The following is a 22,806-nucleotide window of genomic DNA, read 5'->3' as shown; positions in this document are numbered from 1 at the left end:
TCAAAACAATATGACCAACTTAGAAAACCATCCTTCTCAATGAATTGGGTGATGGGTACTTTGTCAAGTGTGCAACACAAGCAGTAATCTAAATCTTCTAGTTTGGCTGGTAGGATTTAGAAACATAGGCTGGAAATCAGTATCCTTTTATAGGCCTCAATGCAGTCTTAGTTGAGATAGTGACACAAGATCTACATATGGTTTGAAGAAACAGTATGATCACATCATTCTACATCCTATCTACTTTGATCATTTGTATAAATGAAGAAAACTGAATGTTCTATGAGACTTGAGACAGCTTTTTGAACTGTGTCTAAAATGGTATGACCTTCTCATTTGCATATCACTACTGACACCATCACATGAATCTGTTTCTCTTCCCTTTCTAGCACATGGTAGGTGCCTGTCTGCAATTACTTGTTTCCAGAGCAGCCCTTGGCTACTATGTCAATAATGAATTGAAAGGAAAATGTGGGGCTGATGCACCATAGGCTGGGGGAGGGTGAGAGACACACAGAGGGCAAGACCATGTGATACCCCATGGGGTAGGCTATTCGTACACCCAACCGCAATTTCTTCTGTCTATGGTCACCACACACTCTATTAGAAAGCATTGGGAAATACCGAATTCCTTATCTATAAATACAAAGACTGCCAGATCACCTCAACTCAAAAGTTTTCCCCACTTCCAGTTGAAGTATTCCAAGCTTCAACCCTTGACATCAAGCTCATTAGATCCATTCAAAATCATTGTCCTAGGTTCATTTCAGAGAAGGCCATGGGTTTCCGTTTGCCCTCAATTATTCAAGCTAAGAAGATCCTCAAACTGCAATCTCTTCTTACCAGAAGTCAGCTATCTATATCAGCAACAACAGCAGAGGTGCCAAAAGGCCACTTTGCAGTTTATGTTGGAGAAGCTCAAAAGAAGCGATTTGTGCTTCCAATATCTTACCTGAACAATCCTTCATTCCAGAAATTGTTGAGTTGTGCTGAGGAAGAATTCGGCTTCAATCATCCAATGGGTGGTGTCACAATCCCATGCAAGGAAGATGCTTTCATTCATCTCACTTCTCAGCTAAATTCAATATGAGTGATGGAAGAGTTGAGAGCTAGGGAAATAGCCAGCCCTTTAGCTCCACCTTCTCCAATTTTGACTCATGTAAATCATTTCATTGATGTGCATAAATTGAAAGAGGGATAATAAATTTATTATCTATTGAGAGATCAATATACTTTATTTTCTCCCATCTCTAATTGCAGAAACTTGAATACTTGTACTTGCTCATCTGAGCATTATGTATATACTAAGATTCACCAAGACCTGTATCAGAACTTACCTTGAACTTTCTAAACCATTGGATGAGAAACAATTCTTTAACAGATACAAATATAATGCCTTGCATCCAGCGGATCTTGATATTAAAGCATTATCATCAAATGTACTGGCTATCTACAGTTAGTATGAACATATAAGGTAAATTGATTTAGGTACGTGTTACAACTTCTATGGTTGTAACTGGATCAACTCATGCCTCAGGTTTGAACAAAGAAACACCACATGAGTCTAACTTCTATCTTGTCATCTTATCACTTGATCTAAATCTCTCCTCTAGTGAAGATCTCAGTTCTTGTTCTATATATTAAACCTTTTACCTCTGCTTCAGCTGATAGTCATAAGTATTGGCTTGCCCTCATGGCTCTTCATGCCAAGCAAATTCTCAAACGCCAATCTCTTGTTACTAGAAATCCACCAGGTCAATCAGCAACAACAGCAGATGTCCTAAAGGGGCACTGTCCCAGATGAAACAATTTGTTGTTCCAATATCCTACTTGAATCATCTCTTATTCCAAGACTCTTTAAGTTGGGTTGTGAGGAAGAAGCTTTCATTGATCTCCCTTCTTGACTACGTGCATCATGAAAGAAGGAAGAAAAGAGTTAGCGAAATATTTGGCCCCCTCAAAAATTTTTTATCTCCAATTTTGACTCATGAAAATCTTTTTGTTGATCTACAAATGATGTTTATTTCAACCCGTATCATCATGTCTTCTACCTACTGTAATCATTTTTAGAAATGCTGAAAATTATGAACTATGATGAGTTGAGACAACTTTATAGCTGTGTCTTAGAATCTTATGACTTTACATTGCATTATCAGTACTGACACCATCACATGAGTTTGTCTTTCCCATTTTTTTCTAGCCCAAAAGCTAGTCGCCTGTCTGCAATTACTCATAGCCATGGCCGTTCTGGCTACTATAGGGATAATGAAGTGGAACATGTGGGGTAGAAGCACCGTACTCAACATGTGATTCTTGATGAGGGAGGCCCTTCAAGTACCTTGCTACCATTTCCTCCAACCATGGAAGCATCAGAAAAAAGGCATTTCTTTCTCTATAAATACATAGACAACTGAATCACCCTTCATGTCCAGTTCAAGTGTTCCAAGGTTCAATTCTTGTTCTACATAAAACTCATTGGATCTATTCAAGATCCTTTTCCTAGCTTCATTCCAAAGAAGGCCATGGGTATTCGTCTCCCCTCAATTGTTCAGGCCAAGCAGATTCTCAAAGTGCATCCTCTTCTTTCTAGAAATCAATTGTTTATATCAACAGAAGCATCAGAGGTGCCGAAAGGCCACTTTGCAGTTTATGTTGGAGAAGCTCAAAGGAAGCGATTTGTAGTTCCAATATCTTACCAGAACAATCTTTCATTCCTGAAATGATTGAGTCATGCTGAGGAAGAATTTGGCTTCAATCATCCAATGAGTGGTGTCACAATCCTCTGCAATGAAGATGCTTTCATAGATATCACTTCTTGATTACATTCATCATAAGAGGAAGAAGGGTAGAGAGTTAGACCTCAAGCCCACTATCTCCAATTTTGAACCTTGTAAATGATTTCATTGATGTACATAATTGGCAGAGCTATAAGATCAATATACTTTCCTTTCTCCTACTTCTTTCCAATTGCATGGATTTGAGTACTTGTGGCTTCCAGCATGATAGTATATGTCCATTGATAATCACCCAGATCAATAATTCAGGATGTTAGTTAAGAACTTTTAATTCAATTTTTCTCCTGGATGCATAATCAGAAAAAGATGATTGGTATACATATATTACATCTCTCCAAACTCGATAATAAGCACTGTCATCTCATTTGGTTATCAGCATGTAACTCTGGCAATTACATTTAACTTGTGTGATCTTTCTTCAATTGGAAGATCAATACACCATCATTTGTCCAACTCACTTGATGGCATAAAGTTGAATAGTTGTAGTGTTTGCTATCAATATACATTCTCTTCCCTTCAATCTACAGAGAGATGAGAGATGAGAATTAATTGATAGGATCATAATATCTTACATCCTAGAAATCCAAATATTAAAGCTTTGTCACCTATCACAGATTTTGATTTACCTACTACATTGCTATCTTCAGTATTTTCGCACTTGTATGCCTTGATCCTTGAAAAAGCGTCTTATATCTGGTGTTTCAGACATTCCTGAACTCGCGTTGATTTAGAACTCTAGGTTAGTTCATAGCATTTACTGTTTGAATGCTTGGCTGCATGTGATTTCCAAATTTCCAAGTGCTGAAAGCCTTATTTTTTTAAGTCCTTAAGCTGATAAATACTTAAAATGCAAGCTAGAGTTTTGAAATTATAACATTTTCGCTTTCAAGAGCAGCTTAGAATCACACATTACAATATACTTTAACTAACATGATGTTTCTTCACACTAGATTGGCTACTACATTATGTGTGCAAGGTGTCTGCATTTTTCGGGTTTGGTTAGTATCTTGTTAGAACATTATGCTGGGAGTTAGTATCCTTGTGTAGACCTAGTGCAACTTCTATCTTATACTTGAATAGGGACACGAGACCTACTCATGTCTCTCACCGGTTTGTTGAAAAACAGTGTCATTAGATCAGTCTATCTTCTATCTAAAGCTTTTATGGCTGTCTGTTAATCTTATCACCTTCTCATGGATTTATTTCTTTTTCGTTTTCCAGCACAAGGGAGAGGTCTGTTTCCAACTATTTGTAGCAATAGGGCCAAAATGTTTTACATGGATAACAACTTTGAAGGCACATGTGGGGCTGATACACCTAATTAGGCTGGTGGTGGAAGTGAAAGATACAGAGAGATAGGGAAAGGGAGGCAAAACCATGTGACCCTTGATGAGGAAGGGCCTTCATTTCCCCAACTACCATTTCCTCCAATCACGAAAGCTTGGAAAATAAGGGATTCTTTCTGTATAAATACATAGACAACTGAACCAACCCTCACATCCAGTTCAAGTGTTCCAAGTTTCCTTTCTTGTTCTACATTAAGCTCATTAGATTCATTCAAGATCATTTCCCTAATTTCATTCCAAAGAAGGAGATGGGTTTCCGTATGCCTTCAATTCTTCATGCCAAGCAGATCCTCAAACTGCAATCTCTTCTTACCAGAAGTCAGCTATCTATATCATCAACAACAGTTGAAGTGCCAAAAGGCCACTTTGCAGTTTATGTTGGAGAAGCTGAAAAGAAGCGATTTGTGGTTCCGATATCTTACTTGAACAATCCTTCATTCCAGAAATTGTTGAGCCATGCTGAGGAAGAATTCGGCTTCAATCATCCAATGGGTGGAGTCACAATCCCATGCAAGGAAGAATCTTTCATTGATCTAACTTCTCGTCTAAATTCATCCTGAGAGAAGAAGTTGCAGAGTGTTGGGAAAATAGTTGGCACATCAAGTCTGCTGTCTCTAATTTTGACCCATGTAAATGATTTCATAGATGTACATAAATTGGCAGAGGGATACAAAATTCATATTTCATTGAGATTATTCTCCTACCTTTTTCAAATTGCAGAAACTTGAGTGTTTATACTGTTCAATATGCCAATTATGTATACACTGAAATTCACCAACATTTGTCCGGGAACTGTATCCTGAACTTCTTAACTGCAATCTGCCTGTGGATGAGATGCAAACATAAAAATCTTGCATGCTGAAAATCTTTATACTCTTGTAGTGTTAAACCTCCTAGTGCTCACTCTATACCACCACTTGAGATTGTCTTTGACCCCTGTCTCTTCCAAGAAATTCGCCTTGTCAATCAGCAACAACAGCAGGTGTTCCAAAAGGGTTACTTTTTCCATATCCTACCTGAATCATGCCTTATTCCAAGACTTGTTAAGGGATAAAGATACTGAATAGTTCTATAGCAAAAATCAATTTTGATCTTCAATTTTGATAAGGTGTCGTGACTATAAGTGGGACTTTTCCTCTAGTTACCAGGTTGATGGTTGTTCTGATAATGGATAGATGCTAATGTACATATATGGGCAGAGTGATTAAAATCATCTTCAATTGAAAGATCAATAGACCTTATTGTTTCTTATCTCTTTCATATTGAAGAAACGAGTTGTACTATTCAGTATGATGATTTTATCTACACTGATATTCACCCTATCACTGATTGGCTTGTCAGAATTGTAGTATGAACTTTTTGGACAATGTAAGAAAGGATGAGAAACGAGTATTAACAGATAGGAACATGCTGCAAATCATGATATTAAACCGTTTTCAATTCAGGAGCTTGTATTCAGGCATGTTACAAATACTTCCATGCTCCAAGGCAATGATCTATGGAAGAAACTCTTGTTTCTGTTGCTTTACCATGGTACTTGGTAAGGGGAAACTTTGACAGCAATTATTTTCTGCACTTCTAGACACTATGGTCTTAGGTCAAGCATAAAGATCCCCAATATTTCTATGCTCATAGTCAGTTCTTCTTCACTGATGCCCTCCACTCATCGTGCTTATTGAAATAGCTGGTTCTGATGTATCAATGCTCTCTGATATTGTGATAGCCTGAATGAATGATAAAAATCAGCCAACAACATGTCTACCGGTAGCATTTTCTGTTCAGATTACCAGCACTTGTGCCCGCTGCCTAGACATCAAAGGGCCTTAAACCTAGTTTTTAAGTCCTCAAGCTGACAAGAACAATGTGATCGTCTCTGCCAAAACAATTAGAACATTGTGACTTATGTTCCTTAATGTGTGATGTCTGGAAGAGGATTCCTCGGCTGGTTAAGTTTGAACATTAGGCTGGGAATGATTCTCGGTTTATAGGTCTGGTAGAATCTCATGTAAGAGACAATAAACCTACTCAGTTGTATGAAGAAAAAGTCCAGTCATCCTATCTTCTGGCAACTGCAATCATTTGTAGAAATGCATAAACTATGAGTACTTCATGACCAGTCCAGACAGCTTTTATAGCTTTTGTCGAAAATCTTGCCTTAAGATTGCATTATCAGTACCCAACACCATCACTTGGATTTGTTTCTCTTCCTTTTCTAGCACAAGGTGGTTGTTTTACTGTAATTACTCGTATATAGAGAAGCTAACATATTGATAAGAAGTCAATAGGAACATGTGGGGCTGATGCAGCATGGGCTGGGGGTGGATGGGAGACAAACAGAGAGGCAAGATCATGTGGTGGTTCATCAGCTAGGTCCTGTATACACCCAACTGCCATTCCCTCTTTACTATAGTCACCACACACTAGATCTGAAAGCATTGGGAAGTACCAGATTCCTTGTCTATAAATACAAAGACTACCAAATCATCCCTTCAACTCAAAGCTTCCCTCCACATCCAGTTCAAGTATTTGAAGTTTCAATCCTTGTTCTACTTTAAGCTCATTAGATCCATTTCAAAGAAGGCCATGGGTTTCCGTTTGCCCTCTATGGTTCATGCCAGGCAAATCCTCAAACTGCAATCTCTTCTTACTAGAAGTCAATCATCTATATTAGCGACAACAGCAGAAGTGCCAAAAGGCCACTTTGCAGTTTATGTTGGAGAAGCAGAGAAGAAGAGATTTGTGGTTCCAATATCTTACTTGAACAATCCTTCATTCCAGAAATTATTGAGCCATGCTGAGGAAGAATTTGGCTTCAATCATCCAATGGGTGGTGTCACAATCCCATGCAATGAAGATGCTTTCATTGATATCGCTTCTCGGCTACATTCATTATGAGAGAAGGAAGAGTTAAGAGTTAGGAAATAGTCGGCACCTTAAGTCCATTTTCTCCAATTTTGACTCATTTATATCATTCCTTTGATGTACATAAATTGACAGAGGGATAAGAAATTTATATTTCATTGTGAGATCAATATACTTCTTTTCAACTCACTTTCAAATTGCAAGTCCCCAAGATCTGTTTCAAGCTGTATCTTGATCCTTTACTGAGTTGTATGTAGGGACGAGAAATAATACTGTTAATCTCTTTCAAATTGCAAGTCCCCAAGATCTGTCTCAAGCTGTATCTTGATCCTTTACTGATTTGTACCTAGGGACGAGAAATAATACTGTTAAGGAGATGCATACAGAGTGTCTTGAATCCTGCAAACCTGATATTTAAGCATTGTCATCAGATTTACCAATTAGCATTGAGGCAATCAGACCCTTTGTGAACTCATATAAGTGGATAAGATGGTAAAGAGTCAGCAGATATCCAAGAAATTAAAAAATACAAAAATAGCTGTTGAATACCATGATCCTGTTACATAATTCCATTGTTTGATCCATAATACAACTGCTCAAAGGTTTGATTGTATCGACTTGTCTTCGTTCTAATTATCTAATCATTGATCTCACTCCACCATTGCAGCCTCTTAAGAATCAATATATTGTGTTAAGGCTTGAAGTGTGGACTGTAACTTGCATTCCAACAATCTACTGTTAGGACCCATTATGGGCTAAATTGATTTAGGTGGGTTTTACACATCTGAGGGTCAGAATTGATATCCTTCCATAGGCCTAAAACAATCTTATATTGAGATAATGGTACAAGATCAAGTCTTGGATCAGGTCTACTTGAAGAACCACTTCAACAATATAGGTTCCTTAAGAGTAAGTTCCTTAGAGAATCTTCTTATAGTACTATTGTTGTAGACAGAAACTCCCATTATCGTCCTTGGGAAGCAACAACACAGATTCATACAACTCTGGGATCAAGCATAATGATCCTAAATAACCATTAGTGAGGGTTTTACCACCAGTTTCTTGGTAAGGATGTAAGCTATAAGTAATATGTCATCTAGGCTTTCAAATGCAATATTAAACAGCAGGACTTTAGAGTGGAAAATTTGACGAAATATAGCAGGTATTAAGAGAAATCTGAAGTTCAGAAAATTGATCCTCATGCAAGATGATTTAGGCAATGTTTACTGATGCCCTCCACTCAAAGTGACTATTGAACTATCTGGTTGTGGTATATGAATGATGAAACCACAATATACTAAGCCAATTCATGGGATTTAAGTTCTCAGGCTGATACCTCTGCACATTGAAAGCATATAAAGTACAAGCTAGAGTTACAAAGTTGTAGAACATTGACATCTGGGAACAGTAGAGAATTATAAGAGGACCTTGTGATATACCCATTTCCTAAGACGAAGCTTGAAAAAACTGTTCAAACCAAAAATACAATCTACTTCCCTAAAGACTGTTCAACTTTGGCTAAGTGTTTTTTTTTTTAAATATAGGCTGGAAAATTGTATGTTTTTTTTAGGCCTAATGCAATCTTATATTGAAATAGTTACAGAAAATCTACTAATGTTCAAGCAACACTCATATCCTCACATCTTCTACCTACTGTAATCATTTTTAGAAATGCAGAAAATTATGAATTCTATGATGAGTTGAAACAACTTTATAGCCATGTCTTAGAATCTTATGATTTTACATTGCATTATCAGTACCAACATCATCACATGATTTTGTCTTTCCCATTTTTTCTAGCCCAAATGCTAGTCGCTTGTCTACAATTACTCACAGCCATGCCAGCCCTGGCTACTAGAGCGATAATGAAGTGGAACATGTGGGCCAGAAGCACCATACTGACCAAGTGATTCTTGATGAGGGAGGCCCTTCAAGTGCCCTACTACCATTTCCCCCAACCATGAAAGCATCAGAAGATAAGCAGTTCATTCTCTATAAATACATAGACAACTAAGTCATCCTACATGTCCATTTCAAGTGTTCCAAGTTTCAATTCCTGTTCTACATAAAACTCATTTGATCCATTTAAGATCCTTTTCCTAGCTTCGTTCCATAGAAGGCCATGGGTATTCGTTTTCCCTCAATTGGTCAGGCCAAGCAGATTCTCAAATTGCATTCTCTTTTTACGAGAAGTCAATCATCTATCTCAACAGAAGCATCAGAGGTGCCAAAAGGCCATTTTGCAGTTTATGTTGGAGAAGTCTAAAGGAAGCGATTTGTGGTTCCATTATCTAACCTGAACAATCCTTCATTCCAGAAATTATTGAGTCATGCTGAGGAAGAACTTGGCTTCAATCATCCAATGGGTGGTGTCACAATCCCCTGCAATGAAGATGCTTTCATAGATATCACTTCTCGATTACATCCATCTTGAGAGGAAGAAGAGTAGACAGTTAGAACTCAAGCCCACTATCTCCAATTTTGACCCTTGTAAATGATTTCCTTGATGTACATAAATGGCAGAGCTATAAGATCAATATACTTTCTTTTCTCCTACTTCTTTCCAGTTGCATAGACTTGAGTACTTGTGGCTTCCAGCATGACAGAATAAGCCCATTGATACTCACCCAGATCAATAATTCAGGATGGTAGTTAAGAACTTTTAGTTCAATATTTGGCGTTTCAAACCTTCCTTAACTCACGTTGATTTAGAACTCTAGGTCGGCTCATAGCATTTACTGTTTGAACGCTTGGCTGCATGTGATTTCCAAATTTCCAAGTGCTCAAAGCCTATTGTTTGAGTCCTTGATCTGATAAATACTTAAACTGTAAGCTAGAGTTTTGAAATTATCACATTTTCACTTTCAAGAACTGCTTAGAATCACAACATTACAATGCATTTTAACTAACATGATGTTTCTTCACACTTGATTGGCTACTGCATTATGTGTGCAAGGTGTCTGCATTTTTGGGTTTGGTTAGTATCTTGTTAGAACATTATGCTGGGAGTTAGCATCCTTGTGTAGTCCTAGTGCAACTTCAATCTTATACTTAGATAGTGACACAAGACCTACTCATGTCTCTCACTGGTTTGTTGAAAAACAGTGTCATTATATCAGTCTGTCTGCTATCAAAGCTTTTATGGCCCTCTGTAAATCTTATCACCTTCTCATGGATTTGTTTCTTTTCGTTTTCCAGCACAAGGGAGAGGTCTGTTTTCAACTATTTGTAGCAATAGGGCCATAAGATTTTACATGGATAACAACTTTGAAGGCACATGTGGGGCTGATACACCTAATTAGGCTGGTGGTGGAAGAGAAAGATGCAAAGAGATAGGGAAAGGGAGGCAAAACCATGTGACCCCTTGATGAGGAAGGCCCTTCAATTGCCCAACTATCATTTCCTCCAACCACGAAAGCTCGGAAAATAAGGGATTCTTTCTGTATAAATACATAGACAACTGAACCAACCCTGACATCCAGTTCAAGTGTTCCAAGTTTCCATTCTTGTTCTACAAAAGCTTGTTAGATTCATTTAAGATTATTTTCCTAATTTCATTCCAAAGAAGATGGGTTTCCGTATGCCCTCAATTCTTCATGCCAAGCAGATCCTCAAACTGCAATCTCTTCTTACCAGAAGTCAGCTATCTATATCAGCAACAACAGCAGTGGTGCCAAAAGGCCACTTTGCAGTTTATGTTGGAGAAGCTGAAAAGAAGCGGTTTGTGGTTCCGATATCTTACTTGAACAATCCTTCATTCCAGAAATTTTTGAGTCATTCTGAGGAAGAATTCGGCTTCAATCATCCAATGGGTGGAGTCACAATCCCATGCAAGGAAGAATCTTTCATCGATCTAACTTCTCGGCTAAGTTCCTCCTGAGAGAAGGCACAAAGTGTTAGGAAAATAGTTGGCACATCAAGTTTACTGTCTCTAATTTTGACCCATGTAAATGATTTTATAGATGTACATAAATTGGCAGACGGATATGAAATTCACATTTCATTGAGATTCTTGTCTTCTACCTTTTTTAAATTGCAGAAACTTGAGTTGCTATACTGTTCAATATGCCAATGATGCAATGAAACTCACCAAGATCCGTCTGGAAACTGTATCTTGAACTTCTTAACTGCAATCTACCTGTGGATGAGATACAGACATAAAATCTTCCATCCTGAAAATCTTTATACTCCTATGGTGTTAATCCTCTTGGTCCTCAGTCTACACCGCACCATTTACGATTGTCTTTGACCTCTGCCTCATTTCATAGTCATGGTATTCCAAAAAGGGTACTTTTCCCATATCCTACTTGAATCATGCCTTATTCCAATACTTGTTAAGAGACAAAGATAATAGTTCTATAGGAAAAAATCAATTTTGATCTTCAGTCTTGATAATGAGGCATGACTATAAGTGGGATTTTTGCTCTATTTTCCAGGTCAATGGTTCTTCTGATGATGGATAAATCAACAGTCTTTACCTAAGAGTGTCAGGTGGGATGCCTATATCATGAAGGGCAGTATACCTTCTCAAATTACAAAATTCCTTGGTTGAAATGAACATCTTAAGCATCACTAGTTAGGTACCTACACATTCTTTACCAGAAATATGCTTTAATAGATGTTTCAATAGTGTAGAAGAAATGTTTTTGTTACACATAATCAATCACTGCCTAAATTCAAAATTGCCTAGGGCTTCATTTTTAGGTCCCCAAGCTGATATTTGTGCCAAATATTCATGATGTTTTGCAAAACACAGCCTCTGCTGGTAGGATCTGAGTCAAAATGATGTACATCGACATAGAAACACATTCTTTAACACTAAATTGGCTATCTTTCTACTAGAGAACTAAATTTTGGATAGTACTTTTTTAAAACATTAGTCAGGGACTAGTATTCTTGTTTAGGCCCAAAGGTGAATGCTTATTGAGATAGTGACACAAGATCTCTTCACCATTGGAATGAATCCTCAGATCATCAATTTTCTTGTCTCTGAAAATTATGATCTTAAATCATATGATGAGTAGATACAGCTTTTATGGCCCTGTGTAAAATCTTATGACCTTGAAATTGCTTTTGTGAGTACTGACATCTCACATGGATTTGTTCCTTGTCTCTTCTCAGAGCAAGAAATAGGGCCCTAGGCTTTTATATCAGTAAAACTTTGAAGGCACATGTGGGGCTGATGCACCTTAGGTGGGTTGCAAAAGAAAGAGAGACAGAGAGAGGGAGGCAAAACCATGTGATCCTTGATGAAAGGGGTCCTCCAAGCATCCACCATTTCCTCCAATCATGAAATCATTGTGAAATAAGCAATTCTCTCTATAAATACATAGAGAACTAAATCTATCTTCATATCCAGTTCAAGTGTTCCAAGCTTCAGTTCTTGTTCTACATTAAGCTCATCAGATCCTTTCAAGATCATTGCCTACTTTCATCTCAAAGTAAGACCATGGGTTTTCGTTTTCCCTCAATCATTCAAGCCAAACAGATTCTCAAGCTGCACTTTCTTCTTTCTAGAGGCCAATCATCTATATCAGCAACAGCAGCGGAGGTGCCAAAAGGCCACTTTGCAGTTTATGTTGGAGAAGCTGAAAAAAAGCGATATGTGGTCCCAATATCTTATTTGAACAATCCTTCATTCCAGAAATTGTTGAGTCATGCTGAGGAAGAATTTGGATTCAATCATCCAATGGGTGGTGTCACAATCCCATGCAAGGAAGATGCTTTCATCAATCTCACTTCTCGATTCAATTCATCATGAGGTGGAATAGCAAAGGGTTCTGTCCCTTTCAGCCTATTATTCAAATTTTGACCCATGTAAATTTTTTGTTCATGTACATAAATTGGCAGAGTGATAAAGAGCTTTCCTTCAATCAAAAGATCAATATACCTTCTCTTCTCCCATCTCTTTCCAAATTATAGGACATTGAGTCTTTTCCCTGTCTCTTTTAGTTTGAACTTTTTTTTAACTGCCATACTTGAAATGAGGAATGAGAGTTAACAGATAGGGGAATGTTAGACTTTCTGTCCTGAAAATCTTAGACTTCACCAGCTAAAATTCAGGAAGCCACCTTTAAATTCATGTCTTCAATTTACAGCAATCAGTTGTAGGAATGTGGAAACTATGGTTGTATTCCATGATTGGTTGAGATTGAAATCTTCTATTTCCTCTGTTTCTCTGGCTTTTGTAGCTCAAGGTAGCTGTTCATTTTCAAAGTGACTATTGCACATCTGGTTCTGGTATATGAATGATGAAAACTACAATATACTAAGCCAATTCATGGGATTTAAGTTCTCAACTGATACTCTGTGCAGATTGAAAGCATATATACTACAAGCTAGAGTTACAAATTTATGAACACTGACATTTGGGAACTGCAGAGAATTATAAGAGGATCTTGTGATACACATTACCTAAAATGAAGCTTGGAAAAGACTGTTCAAACCAAAAATACAATATGCTTCTCTAAAAGTTGCTCAACTTTTGCTAGTGAGTGCATGTGTGTGTGTTTCTTTTGAAATGCAGGCAGGAAATTGGTATGTTTTTGTAGGCCTAATGCAATCTTATATTGAAATAGTTACAGAAGGTCTACTAATGGTTTCAAGCAACACTCCTATCATCATATCTTCTACCTGATGTAATCATTTTTTAGACACGCAGAAAATTATGAATTCTATGATGAGTTGAGTCAGCTTTTATTGCTGTCTTAAAATAGTATGACCTTCACATCGCATTAGCCATACCGACGCCATCACATGAGTTTGTCTTCCCATTTTTTCTAGCACAACTCATAGCCATTCCTGTCCTTGCTAATATAAGGACAACGCAGTGGAACAGGTGGGGTTGATGCACCATACCCGACCATGTGATTCTTGATGAGAGACACCTTCAAGTACCCTACTACCATTTGCTCCAACAATGAAAGCATCAGAAAATAAGCAGTTCTTTCTCTATAAATACAGACAACTAAATCATTCTTGGCGTCCAGTTCAAGTGTTCCAAGCTTCAATTCTTGTTCTACATTAAACTCATTAGATCCATTCAAGATCTTCTTCCTAGCTTCATTCCATAGAGGGCCATTGGTATCTGTCCCCCCTCAATTGTTCAGGCCAAGCAGATTCTCAAACTCCATTCTCTTCTTACTAGAAGTCAATCAGCTTTCTCAACAGAAGCACCAGAGGTGCCAAAAGGCCACTTTGCAGTTTATGTTGGAGAAGCTCAAGAGAAGCAATTTGTGGTTCCAATATCTTACCTGAACGGCCCTTCATTCCAGAACTTGTTGAGTCATGCTGAGGATGAAGACGGTTTCAATCATCCAATGGGTGGTGTCACAATTCCCTGCAATGAAGATGCTTTCATAGATATCACTTCTCGTTTACATTGATCATGAGAGGAAGAAGAGTAGAGAGTTAGACCTCAATCCCACTATCTCCAATTTTGACCCTTGTAAATGATTTCATTGATGTACATAAATTGGCAGAGCTATAATTTCAATATATTTTCCTTTCTCCTACCTTTGGATTGCATAGACTTGAGTACTTTTGGCTTCGAGCATGATGATTATGTGTCCATTCATACTCACCAAGATCAATAATGCAGGATGGTAGTCAAGAACTTTTAATTCAATTTTACTACTGGATGCAGAATCAGAAAAAGGTGATCCGAATATGCATATTACATCTCTCCAAACTCGATAATAAGCATTATCAGCATGTAATTCTGGTAATTACGTTTAGCTTCTGTGTGATCTTTCTTCAATTGAAGATCAATATACCTTCATTCATCCAACTCACTTGAATTGCAGTAAGTTGAGTGGTTGTAGAGTTTGCTATCGATCTAGATTCTCTTCCCTTCAATCCACTGAGGGATGAGACACAAGAATTAGCCAATAGGATCATAATATCTTGCATCATTGAAATTTAAATATTAAAGCCTTATCACCTATCACAGATTTTGATTTACCTACTACATTGCTATCTTCAGTATTTTCATCATTGTATGCCTTGATCCTTCGAAAAGCGTCTTATATCTGGTGTTCAGACGTTCCTTAACTCATGCTGATTTAGAACTCTAGATCAGTTTATAGCATTTATTGTTTGAACGCTGGGCTTCCAAATTTCCAAGTGCTCAAAGCCTAGGACTTAACTAACATGATGTTTTTTGAATTTTTCACACTAGATTGGCTGCTACATTGTGTGTGAAGTGTCTGTATTTTTGGGTTTGGTCAGTATCTTGTTAGAACATTATGCTGGGAGTTAGTATCCTTGTGTAGGGCCTAGTGCAACTGCAATATTAAACTAAGAGACACAAGACCTAATCATGTGTCTTATTGGTTTGAAGAAGAACAGTATCATTAGATCCGTCTATCTTCTATCTACAGCTTTTATTGCCGTCTGTAAATCTTATCACCTTCTAATGGATTTGTTTCTTTTCGTTTTCCAGCACAAGGGAGAGGTCTGTTTCCAACCATTTGTAGCAATAGGGCCATAGGATTTTATGTGGATAACAACTTTGAAGGCAAATGTGGGGCTGATACACCTAATTAGGCTGGTGGGGGAAAAGAAAGATACAGAGATAGGGAAAGGGAGGCAAAGCCATGTGAACCTTGATGAGGGAGGCCCTTCAAGTACCCAACTACCATTTCCTCCAACCACGAAAGCTCAGAAAATAAGGGATTCTTTCTGTATAAATACATAGACAACTGGATCAATCCTCACATCCAGTTCAAGTGTTCCAAGTTTCCATTCTTGTTCTACAGTAAGCTCATTAGATTCATTCAAGATCATTTCCCTAATTTCATTCCAAAGAAGGAGATGGTTTTCCGTATGCCTTCAATTCTTCATGCCAAGCAGATCCTCAAACTGCAATCTCTTCTTACCAGAAGTCAGCTATCTGTATCATCAACAACAGCTGAAGTGCCAAAAGGCCACTTTGCAGTTTATGTTGGAGAAGCTGAAAAGAAGCGGTTTGTGGTTCCAATATCTTACTTGAACAATCCTTATTCCAGAAATTGTTGAGTCATGATGAGGAAGAATTCGGCTTCAATCAACCAATGGGTGGAGTCACAATCCCATGCAAGGAAGAATCTTTTGTTGATCTAACTTCTCGTATAAATTCATCCTGAGAGAAGGCGGTGCAAAATGTTAGGAAAATAGTTGGCACATCAAGTCTGCTGTCTCTAATTTTGACCCAATCAAATGATTTCATAGTTGTACATAAATTGGCAGAGGGATACAAAATTCATATTTCATTGAGGTTCTTTTCTCCCACCTTTCTCAAATTGCAGACGCTGAGTGTTTATACTATTTGATATACCAATCATGTATACACTGAAATTCACCAAGATCTGTCCAGGAACTGTATCTTGAACTTCTTAACGGCAATCTACCTGTGGATGAGATACAAGCATAAAATCTTCCATCCTGAAAATCTTCGTTCTCTTACAGCATTAAACCTCTTAGTCCTCACTCTTATGGTATTCCAAAAGGGGTGCTTTTCCCATATCCTACTTGAATCATGCCTTATTCCCAGACTTGTTAGGGGATTAAGAGACTGAATAGTTCTATAGCCAAAAATCAAGTTTGATCTTCAATTTTGATATATGTGGCATGACTATAAGTGGGATTTTTCCTCTAGTTTCCAGCTCAATGGTTCTTCTGATGATGGATAAATCCAACAGTCTTTACCTAAGAGTATCAGGTGGGATGCCCAAACCATCAAGGTCAGCATACCTTCTCAAAATACAAAATTCCCTGGTTGAAATGAACATCTGAAGCATCACTAGTTAGGTACCAACATATTCTTTACCAGAAATATGTAGATGTTTCATGAGTGTAGGAGAAATCTCTTTGGTACACAATCAATCACTGCCTGAGGCTTAGTTTTTAGGTCCCCAAGCTGATATTTATGCCTTTCAGGATAGCATTCATGATGTTTTGCAGAAGACAGCCTCTGCTGGTATGATCTGAGTGTGAACACACAATTTCATTCATATGCTGACATATAAATATTACAATTTTAGGCACATTACTGTTAAGTCAGTACCAAACCCAGCTAACATATCTAGCTTTTTCAAAAACAAATTCCACAAAATACGGATCTTCACACCTTTACAACTAATTCTACTGTTAACAAAAGATACAAAAGATTTCTTAAAGTATCTAGAAAATTCTCAAATTCTAACACTCCTTGAGAATTTTCTTAGAGACTCCAAGCCTTGATCTTAGCTCTTCGAACTTGGCTTTGGAAAGTGCCTTAGTTAATATGTCAGCAATCTGATTTTCTGAGCAACAATGCACCAGATTGACTTCACCATTCTTCTCAGCTTCTCTAATTGCATGAAACTTCACATTTATGTGTTTGGTTCTTCTATGCTGCACAGGGTCTTTTGCAATAGCAATGGCTGACTTGTTGTCAACCCAAATTATAGTAGCATCATCTTGGCTTTGCCCCAAATCAGCCAGCAGTTTCCTTAACCAAATAGCTTGGTTTGCAGCTGCTGTTGCAGAAATATACTCAGCTTCTGCTGAGGATTGAGCCACGACCTCTTGCTTTTTTGAATTCCAAGAAAAAACTCCACTACCAAACGAGAAAGCATAACCAGAAGTGCTTTTGGAATCATCTAAACTTCCTGCCCAGTCACTGTTTGCATATCCTTGGAGTTCTTTACTTTCTTTCTTAACAAACCACAAACCATAGTCAAAAGTACCTCTAATGTACCTTAGAACTCTCTTAGCTACCTCAAAATGAATTTTACTAGGTGAGTGCATAAACCTTGAGAGTAGGCTTGCTGAGAACATTAAATCTGGCCTTGTAGCAGATAAGTAGAGCAGACTACCTATTAGGCTTCTGTAAACAGAGGCATTTGCTTTGATGTTAACTTCATTCTTTGATAATTTCTCATTCACAACCAAAGGAGTTGCTACCGATTTGGATCTTTCCATATGAAAATTTTTCAAAACCTTCAGAGCATATTTCTGTTGTGAGATGAAGATTCCAGCTTCACATTGCTGAATTTCCATGCCCAAAAAATATTTCATCTCACCTAAATTGGACATTTCAAACTCACTCTCCATCTGCACCATGAATTGCTTCAAGATTTTTGAATTACAACCTGTAACCAGCAGGTCATCTACATACAAAGAGACAATAAGCAGAACGTCTTCTTGAACCTTCAACACATATAGAGTAGCTTCACTTTCACTTCTTTTAAATCCTTGTTGCAGCAGATAGGCAACAATTCTACTATACCAAGCTCTTGGTGCTTATTTCAAGCCATAGAGAGCTTTGCGGAGCTTGTAAACTTTGTCTTCACAACCTGAAACTTGAAATCCTTCTGGTTGCTCAACATAAATATCTTTTTCAATCACACCATTTAGAAAGGCTGACTTCACATCAAGATGATGAATTTTCCAGCCCATCTTTGCTGCTAAAGCCACTAGAAGCCTTATAGTATCATGCCTAGCCACTAGAGCAAAAGTATTTGAAAAATCAACACCATACTCTTGAGAATAGCTCTTTACAACCAATCTGGCCTTAAGTTTGTTTACAGAACCATCTGAGTTATATTTGATTTTGAAAACCCACTCAACTCCAATTATCTTTTGATTTTTGGGCCTATCAACCAGCTCCCAAGTTCCATTTTTATTTATCTTTTTTAGCTCCTCCTCCATTGCAACTCTCCACCCATTTTTTTTAGTAGCTTCATCATAACATGTAGGCTCCTGTAATGCTACATCGCATCTCTCATATATTTCATTAAGTGACCTTGTTCCTCTTACTGGAACATCATCTAAGTTATCAACACCAACTTCATCTTCAGTTTCTTCTGGAATTTGGGGTACGGTTACCCTAATTTGATCAACATCTTCAACTTCTATCTCATTTTTCTCCCAGTTCCATACTACTGCTTCATCAACTTTGATGTCCCTGCTAACCATTACTTTTTTTGTTTTCAAATTGAAAACTCTATAGCCCTTGGAGGTTGAGCTATATCCCAGGAAGATTCCCATCTTAGCTTTGTAGTCCAACTTGTCTCTTTTCACATCTGGCACAAGAGTGTAACACAAACTCCCAAATACTTTCAAGTGCTCCACAGCTGGTTTAACTCCATACCAAGCCTCAAATGGAGTTTTATTCTTCATAACTTTGGTTGGAAGTTTGTTCAACAAATACACAGTTGTGTTAACAGCTTCTGCCCAGAAACACTTGGGCATTTTCTTTTCAAATAGCAGACACCTTGTCATCTCCATAATGGTTCTATTCTCCCTTTCACTCACTCCATTTTATTGAGGGGAGTAAGTGACAGTCAGCTGATGTACAATTCCAGCTTCAACACAAAACCTATTAAACTTGTCAGATGTATATTCAGTCCCATTATCCGATCTTATTACCTTAATGCTGCAATTTGCTTGATTTTCCACCAAGGCCTTGAAATTCTGAAACACACCAGCCACTTTTGATTTTTGCTTCATAAAGAAAACCTAACACATCCTTGTTTTATCATCTATGAACAAGATGAAATACCTACTTCCATTCAACGAGGGTGTCTTCATTGGTCCACACACATCAGTATGGATCAATTGCAACCTTTCTGAAGCTCTCCAAGCCTTGTTTATAGGAAACGACAATCTACTTTGCTTCCCAAATTGACAGACTTGACACACATTTTTTTCATCACAAATGACAGGTAGGCCTTTTGTTAGCCATACCGACGCCATCACATGAGTTTGTCTTCCCATTTTTTCTAGCACAACTCATAGCCATTCCTGTCCTTGCTAATATAAGGACAACGCAGTGGAACAGGTGGGGTTGATGCACCATACCCGACCATGTGATTCTTGATGAGAGACCCCTTCAAGTACCCTACTACCATTTGCTCCAACAATGAAAGCATCAGAAAATAAGCAGTTCTTTCTCTATAAATACAGACAACTAAATCGTTCTTGACGTCCAGTTCAAGTGTTCCAAGTTTCAATTCTTGTTCTACATTAAACTCATTAGATCCATTCAAGATCTTCTTCCTAGCTTCATTCCATAGAGGGCCATGGGTATCTGTCCCCCCTCAATTGTTCAGGCCAAGCAGATTCTCAAACTCCATTCTCTTCTTACTAGAAGTCAATCAGCTTTCTCAACAGAAGCACCAGAGGTGCCAGAAGGCCACTTTGCAGTTTATGTTGGAGAAGCAATTTGTGGTTCCAATATCTTACCTGAACGGCCCTTCATTCCAGAACTTGTTGAGTCGTGCAGAGGATGAAGACGGTTTCAATCATCCAATGGGTGGTGTCACAATTCCCTGCAATGAAGATGCTTTCATAGATATCACTTCTCGTTTACATTTATCATGAGAGGAAGAAGAGTAGAGAGTTAGACCTCAAGCCCACTATCTCCAATTTTGACCCTTGTAAATGATTTCATTGATGTACATAAATTGGCAGAGCTATAATTTCAATATATTTTCCTTCCTCCTTACCTTTGGATTGCATAGACTTGAGTACTTTTGGCTTCGAGCATGATGATTAAGTGTCCGTTGATGCTCACCAAGATCAATAATGCAGGATGGTAGTTAAGAACTTTTAATTCAATTTTACTACTGGATGCAGAATCAGAAAAAGGTGATCCGAATATGTGTATTACATCTCTCCAAACTCCATAATAAGCATTATTACCTCATTTGATTATCAGCATGTAATTCTGGCAATTACATTTAGCTTCTGTGTGATCTTTCTTCAATTGGAAGATCAATATACCTTCATTCTTCCAACTCACTTGAATTGCAGTAAGTTGAGTAGTTGTAGAGTTTGCTATCGATAAACATTCTCTTCCCTTCAATCCACTGAGGGATGAGACACAAGAATTAACCAATAGGATCATAGTATCTTGCATCATCGAAATTTAAATATTAAAGCCTTGTCACCTATCACAGATTTTGATTTACCTACTACATTGCTATCTTCAGTATTTTCATCATTGTATGCCTTGATCCTTCGAAAAGCGTCTTATATCTGGTGTTCAGACGTTCCTTAACTCATGCTGATTTAGAACTCTAGATCAGTTTATAGCATTTATTGTTTGAACGCTGGGCTTCCAAATTTCCAAGTGCTCAAAGCCTAGGACTTAACTAACATGATGTTTTTTGAATTTTTCACACTAGATTGGCTGCTACATTGTGTGTGAAGTGTCTGTATTTTTGGGTTTGGTCAGTATCTTGTTAGAACATTATGCTGGGAGTTAGTATCCTTGTGTAGGGCCTAGTGCAACTGCAATATTAAACTAAGAGACACAAGACCTAATCATGTGTCTTATTGGTTTGAAGAAGAACAGTATCATTAGATCCGTCTATCTTCTATCTACAGCTTTTATTGCCGTCTGTAAATCTTATCACCTTCTAATGGATTTGTTTCTTTTCGTTTTCCAGCACAAGGGAGAGGTCTGTTTCCAACCATTTGTAGCAATAGGGCCATAGGATTTTATGTGGATAACAACTTTGAAGGCAAATGTGGGGCTGATACACCTAATTAGGCTGGTGGGGGAAAAGAAAGATACAGAGATAGGGAAAGGGAGGCAAAGCCATGTGAACCTTGATGAGGGAGGCCATTCAAGTACCCAACTACCATTTCCTCCAACCACGAAAGCTCAGAAAATAAGGGATTCTTTCTGTATAAATACATAGACAACTGGATCAATCCTCACATCCAGTTCAAGTGTTCCAAGTTTCCATTCTTGTTCTACAGTAAGCTCATTAGATTCATTCAAGATCATTTCCCTAATTTCATTCCAAAGAAGGAGATGGTTTTCCGTATGCCTTCAATTCTTCATGCCAAGCAGATCCTCAAACTGCAATCTCTTCTTACCAGAAGTCAGCTATCTGTATCATCAACAACAGCTGAAGTGCCAAAAGGCCACTTTGCAGTTTATGTTGGAGAAGCTGAAAAGAAGCGGTTTGTGGTTCCAATATCTTACTTGAACAATCCTTTATTCCAGAAATTGTTGAGTCATGCTGAGGAAGAATTCGGCTTCAATCAACCAATGGGTGGAGTCACAATCCCATGCAAGGAAGAATCTTTTGTTGATCTAACTTCTCGTATAAATTCATCCTGAGAGAAGGCGGTGCAAAATGTTAGGAAAATAGTTGGCACATCAAGTCTGCTGTCTCTAATTTTGACCCAATCAAATGATTTCATAGTTGTACATAAATTGGCAGAGGGATACAAAATTCATATTTCATTGAGGTTCTTTTCTCCTACCTTTCTCAAATTGCAGAAGCTGAGTGTTTATACTATTTGATATACCAATCATGTATACACTGAAATTCACCAAGATCTGTCCAGGAACTGTATCTTGAACTTCTTAACTGCAATCTACCTGTGGATGAGATACAAGCATAAAATCTTCCATCCTGAAAATCTTCATTCTCTTACAGCGTTAAACCTCTTAGTCCTCACTCTTATGGTATTCCAAAAGGGGTGCTCTTCCCATATCCTACTTGAATCATGCCTTATTCCCAGACTTGTTGGGGGATTAAGAGACTGAATAGTTCAATAGCCAAAAATCAAGTTTGATCTTCAATTTTGATATATGTGGCATGACTATAAGTGGGATTTTTCCTCTAGTTTCCAGCTCAATGGTTCTTCTGATGATGGATAAATCCAACAGTCTTTACCTAAGAGTATCAGGTGGGATGCCCAAACCATCAAGGTCAGCATACCTTCTCAAAATACAAAATTCCCTGGTTGAAATGAACATCTGAAGCATCACTAGTTAGGTACCAACATATTCTTTACCAGAAATATGTAGATGTTTC

At 37.9% G+C, this 22,806-nt stretch overlaps 6 protein-coding genes and 1 pseudogene across 6 annotated transcripts; all 7 read left to right on the top strand.

Moving 5' to 3' along the window:
- Nucleotides 1-685: 685 nt before the first annotated feature.
- On the top strand, nt 686-1,328 carry LOC117913181 (auxin-responsive protein SAUR21-like). The gene has a single exon (XM_034828137.1). It carries the CDS (start codon nt 779-781, stop codon nt 1,088-1,090), a length of 312 nt encoding a protein of 103 aa, XP_034684028.1. The 5' UTR covers nt 686-778; the 3' UTR covers nt 1,091-1,328.
- Nucleotides 1,329-4,298: 2,970 nt separating this feature from the next.
- LOC117912440 (auxin-responsive protein SAUR21-like) lies at nt 4,299-4,831 on the top strand. The gene has a single exon (XM_034827015.1). It carries the CDS (start codon nt 4,390-4,392, stop codon nt 4,699-4,701), a length of 312 nt encoding a protein of 103 aa, XP_034682906.1. The 5' UTR covers nt 4,299-4,389; the 3' UTR covers nt 4,702-4,831.
- A 1,821-nt stretch (nt 4,832-6,652) lies between these two features.
- Nucleotides 6,653-7,192, top strand: LOC117912441 (auxin-responsive protein SAUR23-like). Its single transcript, XM_034827016.1, has one exon. It carries the CDS (start codon nt 6,725-6,727, stop codon nt 7,034-7,036), a length of 312 nt encoding a protein of 103 aa, XP_034682907.1. The 5' UTR covers nt 6,653-6,724; the 3' UTR covers nt 7,037-7,192.
- Nucleotides 7,193-10,499: 3,307 nt separating this feature from the next.
- LOC117913137 (auxin-responsive protein SAUR21-like) lies at nt 10,500-11,010 on the top strand. The gene has a single exon (XM_034828074.1). It carries the CDS (start codon nt 10,572-10,574, stop codon nt 10,881-10,883), a length of 312 nt encoding a protein of 103 aa, XP_034683965.1. The 5' UTR covers nt 10,500-10,571; the 3' UTR covers nt 10,884-11,010.
- A 1,365-nt stretch (nt 11,011-12,375) lies between these two features.
- Nucleotides 12,376-12,905, top strand: LOC117913138 (auxin-responsive protein SAUR20-like). Its single transcript, XM_034828075.1, has one exon. The coding sequence runs from the start codon at nt 12,453-12,455 to the stop codon at nt 12,762-12,764; it is 312 nt and encodes a 103-aa protein (XP_034683966.1). The 5' UTR covers nt 12,376-12,452; the 3' UTR covers nt 12,765-12,905.
- A 2,829-nt stretch (nt 12,906-15,734) lies between these two features.
- On the top strand, nt 15,735-16,352 carry LOC117912456 (annotated as a pseudogene).
- Nucleotides 16,353-21,708: 5,356 nt separating this feature from the next.
- On the top strand, nt 21,709-22,438 carry LOC117912455 (auxin-responsive protein SAUR21-like). The gene has a single exon (XM_034827033.1). It carries the CDS (start codon nt 21,792-21,794, stop codon nt 22,101-22,103), a length of 312 nt encoding a protein of 103 aa, XP_034682924.1. The 5' UTR covers nt 21,709-21,791; the 3' UTR covers nt 22,104-22,438.
- The last annotated feature ends 368 nt before the right edge of the window (nt 22,439-22,806 follow it).

This window comes from Vitis riparia, chromosome 4 (assembly GCF_004353265.1).
Source record: "Vitis riparia cultivar Riparia Gloire de Montpellier isolate 1030 chromosome 4, EGFV_Vit.rip_1.0, whole genome shotgun sequence".
NCBI lineage: Eukaryota > Viridiplantae > Streptophyta > Magnoliopsida > Vitales > Vitaceae > Vitis > Vitis riparia.
The sequence above is the reverse complement of the archived record's forward strand: the minus strand, read 5'-3'. Positions and strand labels throughout refer to the sequence as shown.

Bases quoted from the DNA above. Each gene is read 5' to 3' on its own strand.
- LOC117913137 (XM_034828074.1), top strand. From the start codon at position 10,572: ATGGGTTTCCGTATGCCCTCAATTCTTCATGCCAAGCAGATCCTCAAA.
- LOC117912441 (XM_034827016.1), top strand. From the start codon at position 6,725: ATGGGTTTCCGTTTGCCCTCTATGGTTCATGCCAGGCAAATCCTCAAA.
- LOC117913138 (XM_034828075.1), top strand. From the start codon at position 12,453: ATGGGTTTTCGTTTTCCCTCAATCATTCAAGCCAAACAGATTCTCAAG.
- LOC117912455 (XM_034827033.1), top strand. From the start codon at position 21,792: ATGGTTTTCCGTATGCCTTCAATTCTTCATGCCAAGCAGATCCTCAAA.
- LOC117912440 (XM_034827015.1), top strand. From the start codon at position 4,390: ATGGGTTTCCGTATGCCTTCAATTCTTCATGCCAAGCAGATCCTCAAA.
- LOC117913181 (XM_034828137.1), top strand. From the start codon at position 779: ATGGGTTTCCGTTTGCCCTCAATTATTCAAGCTAAGAAGATCCTCAAA.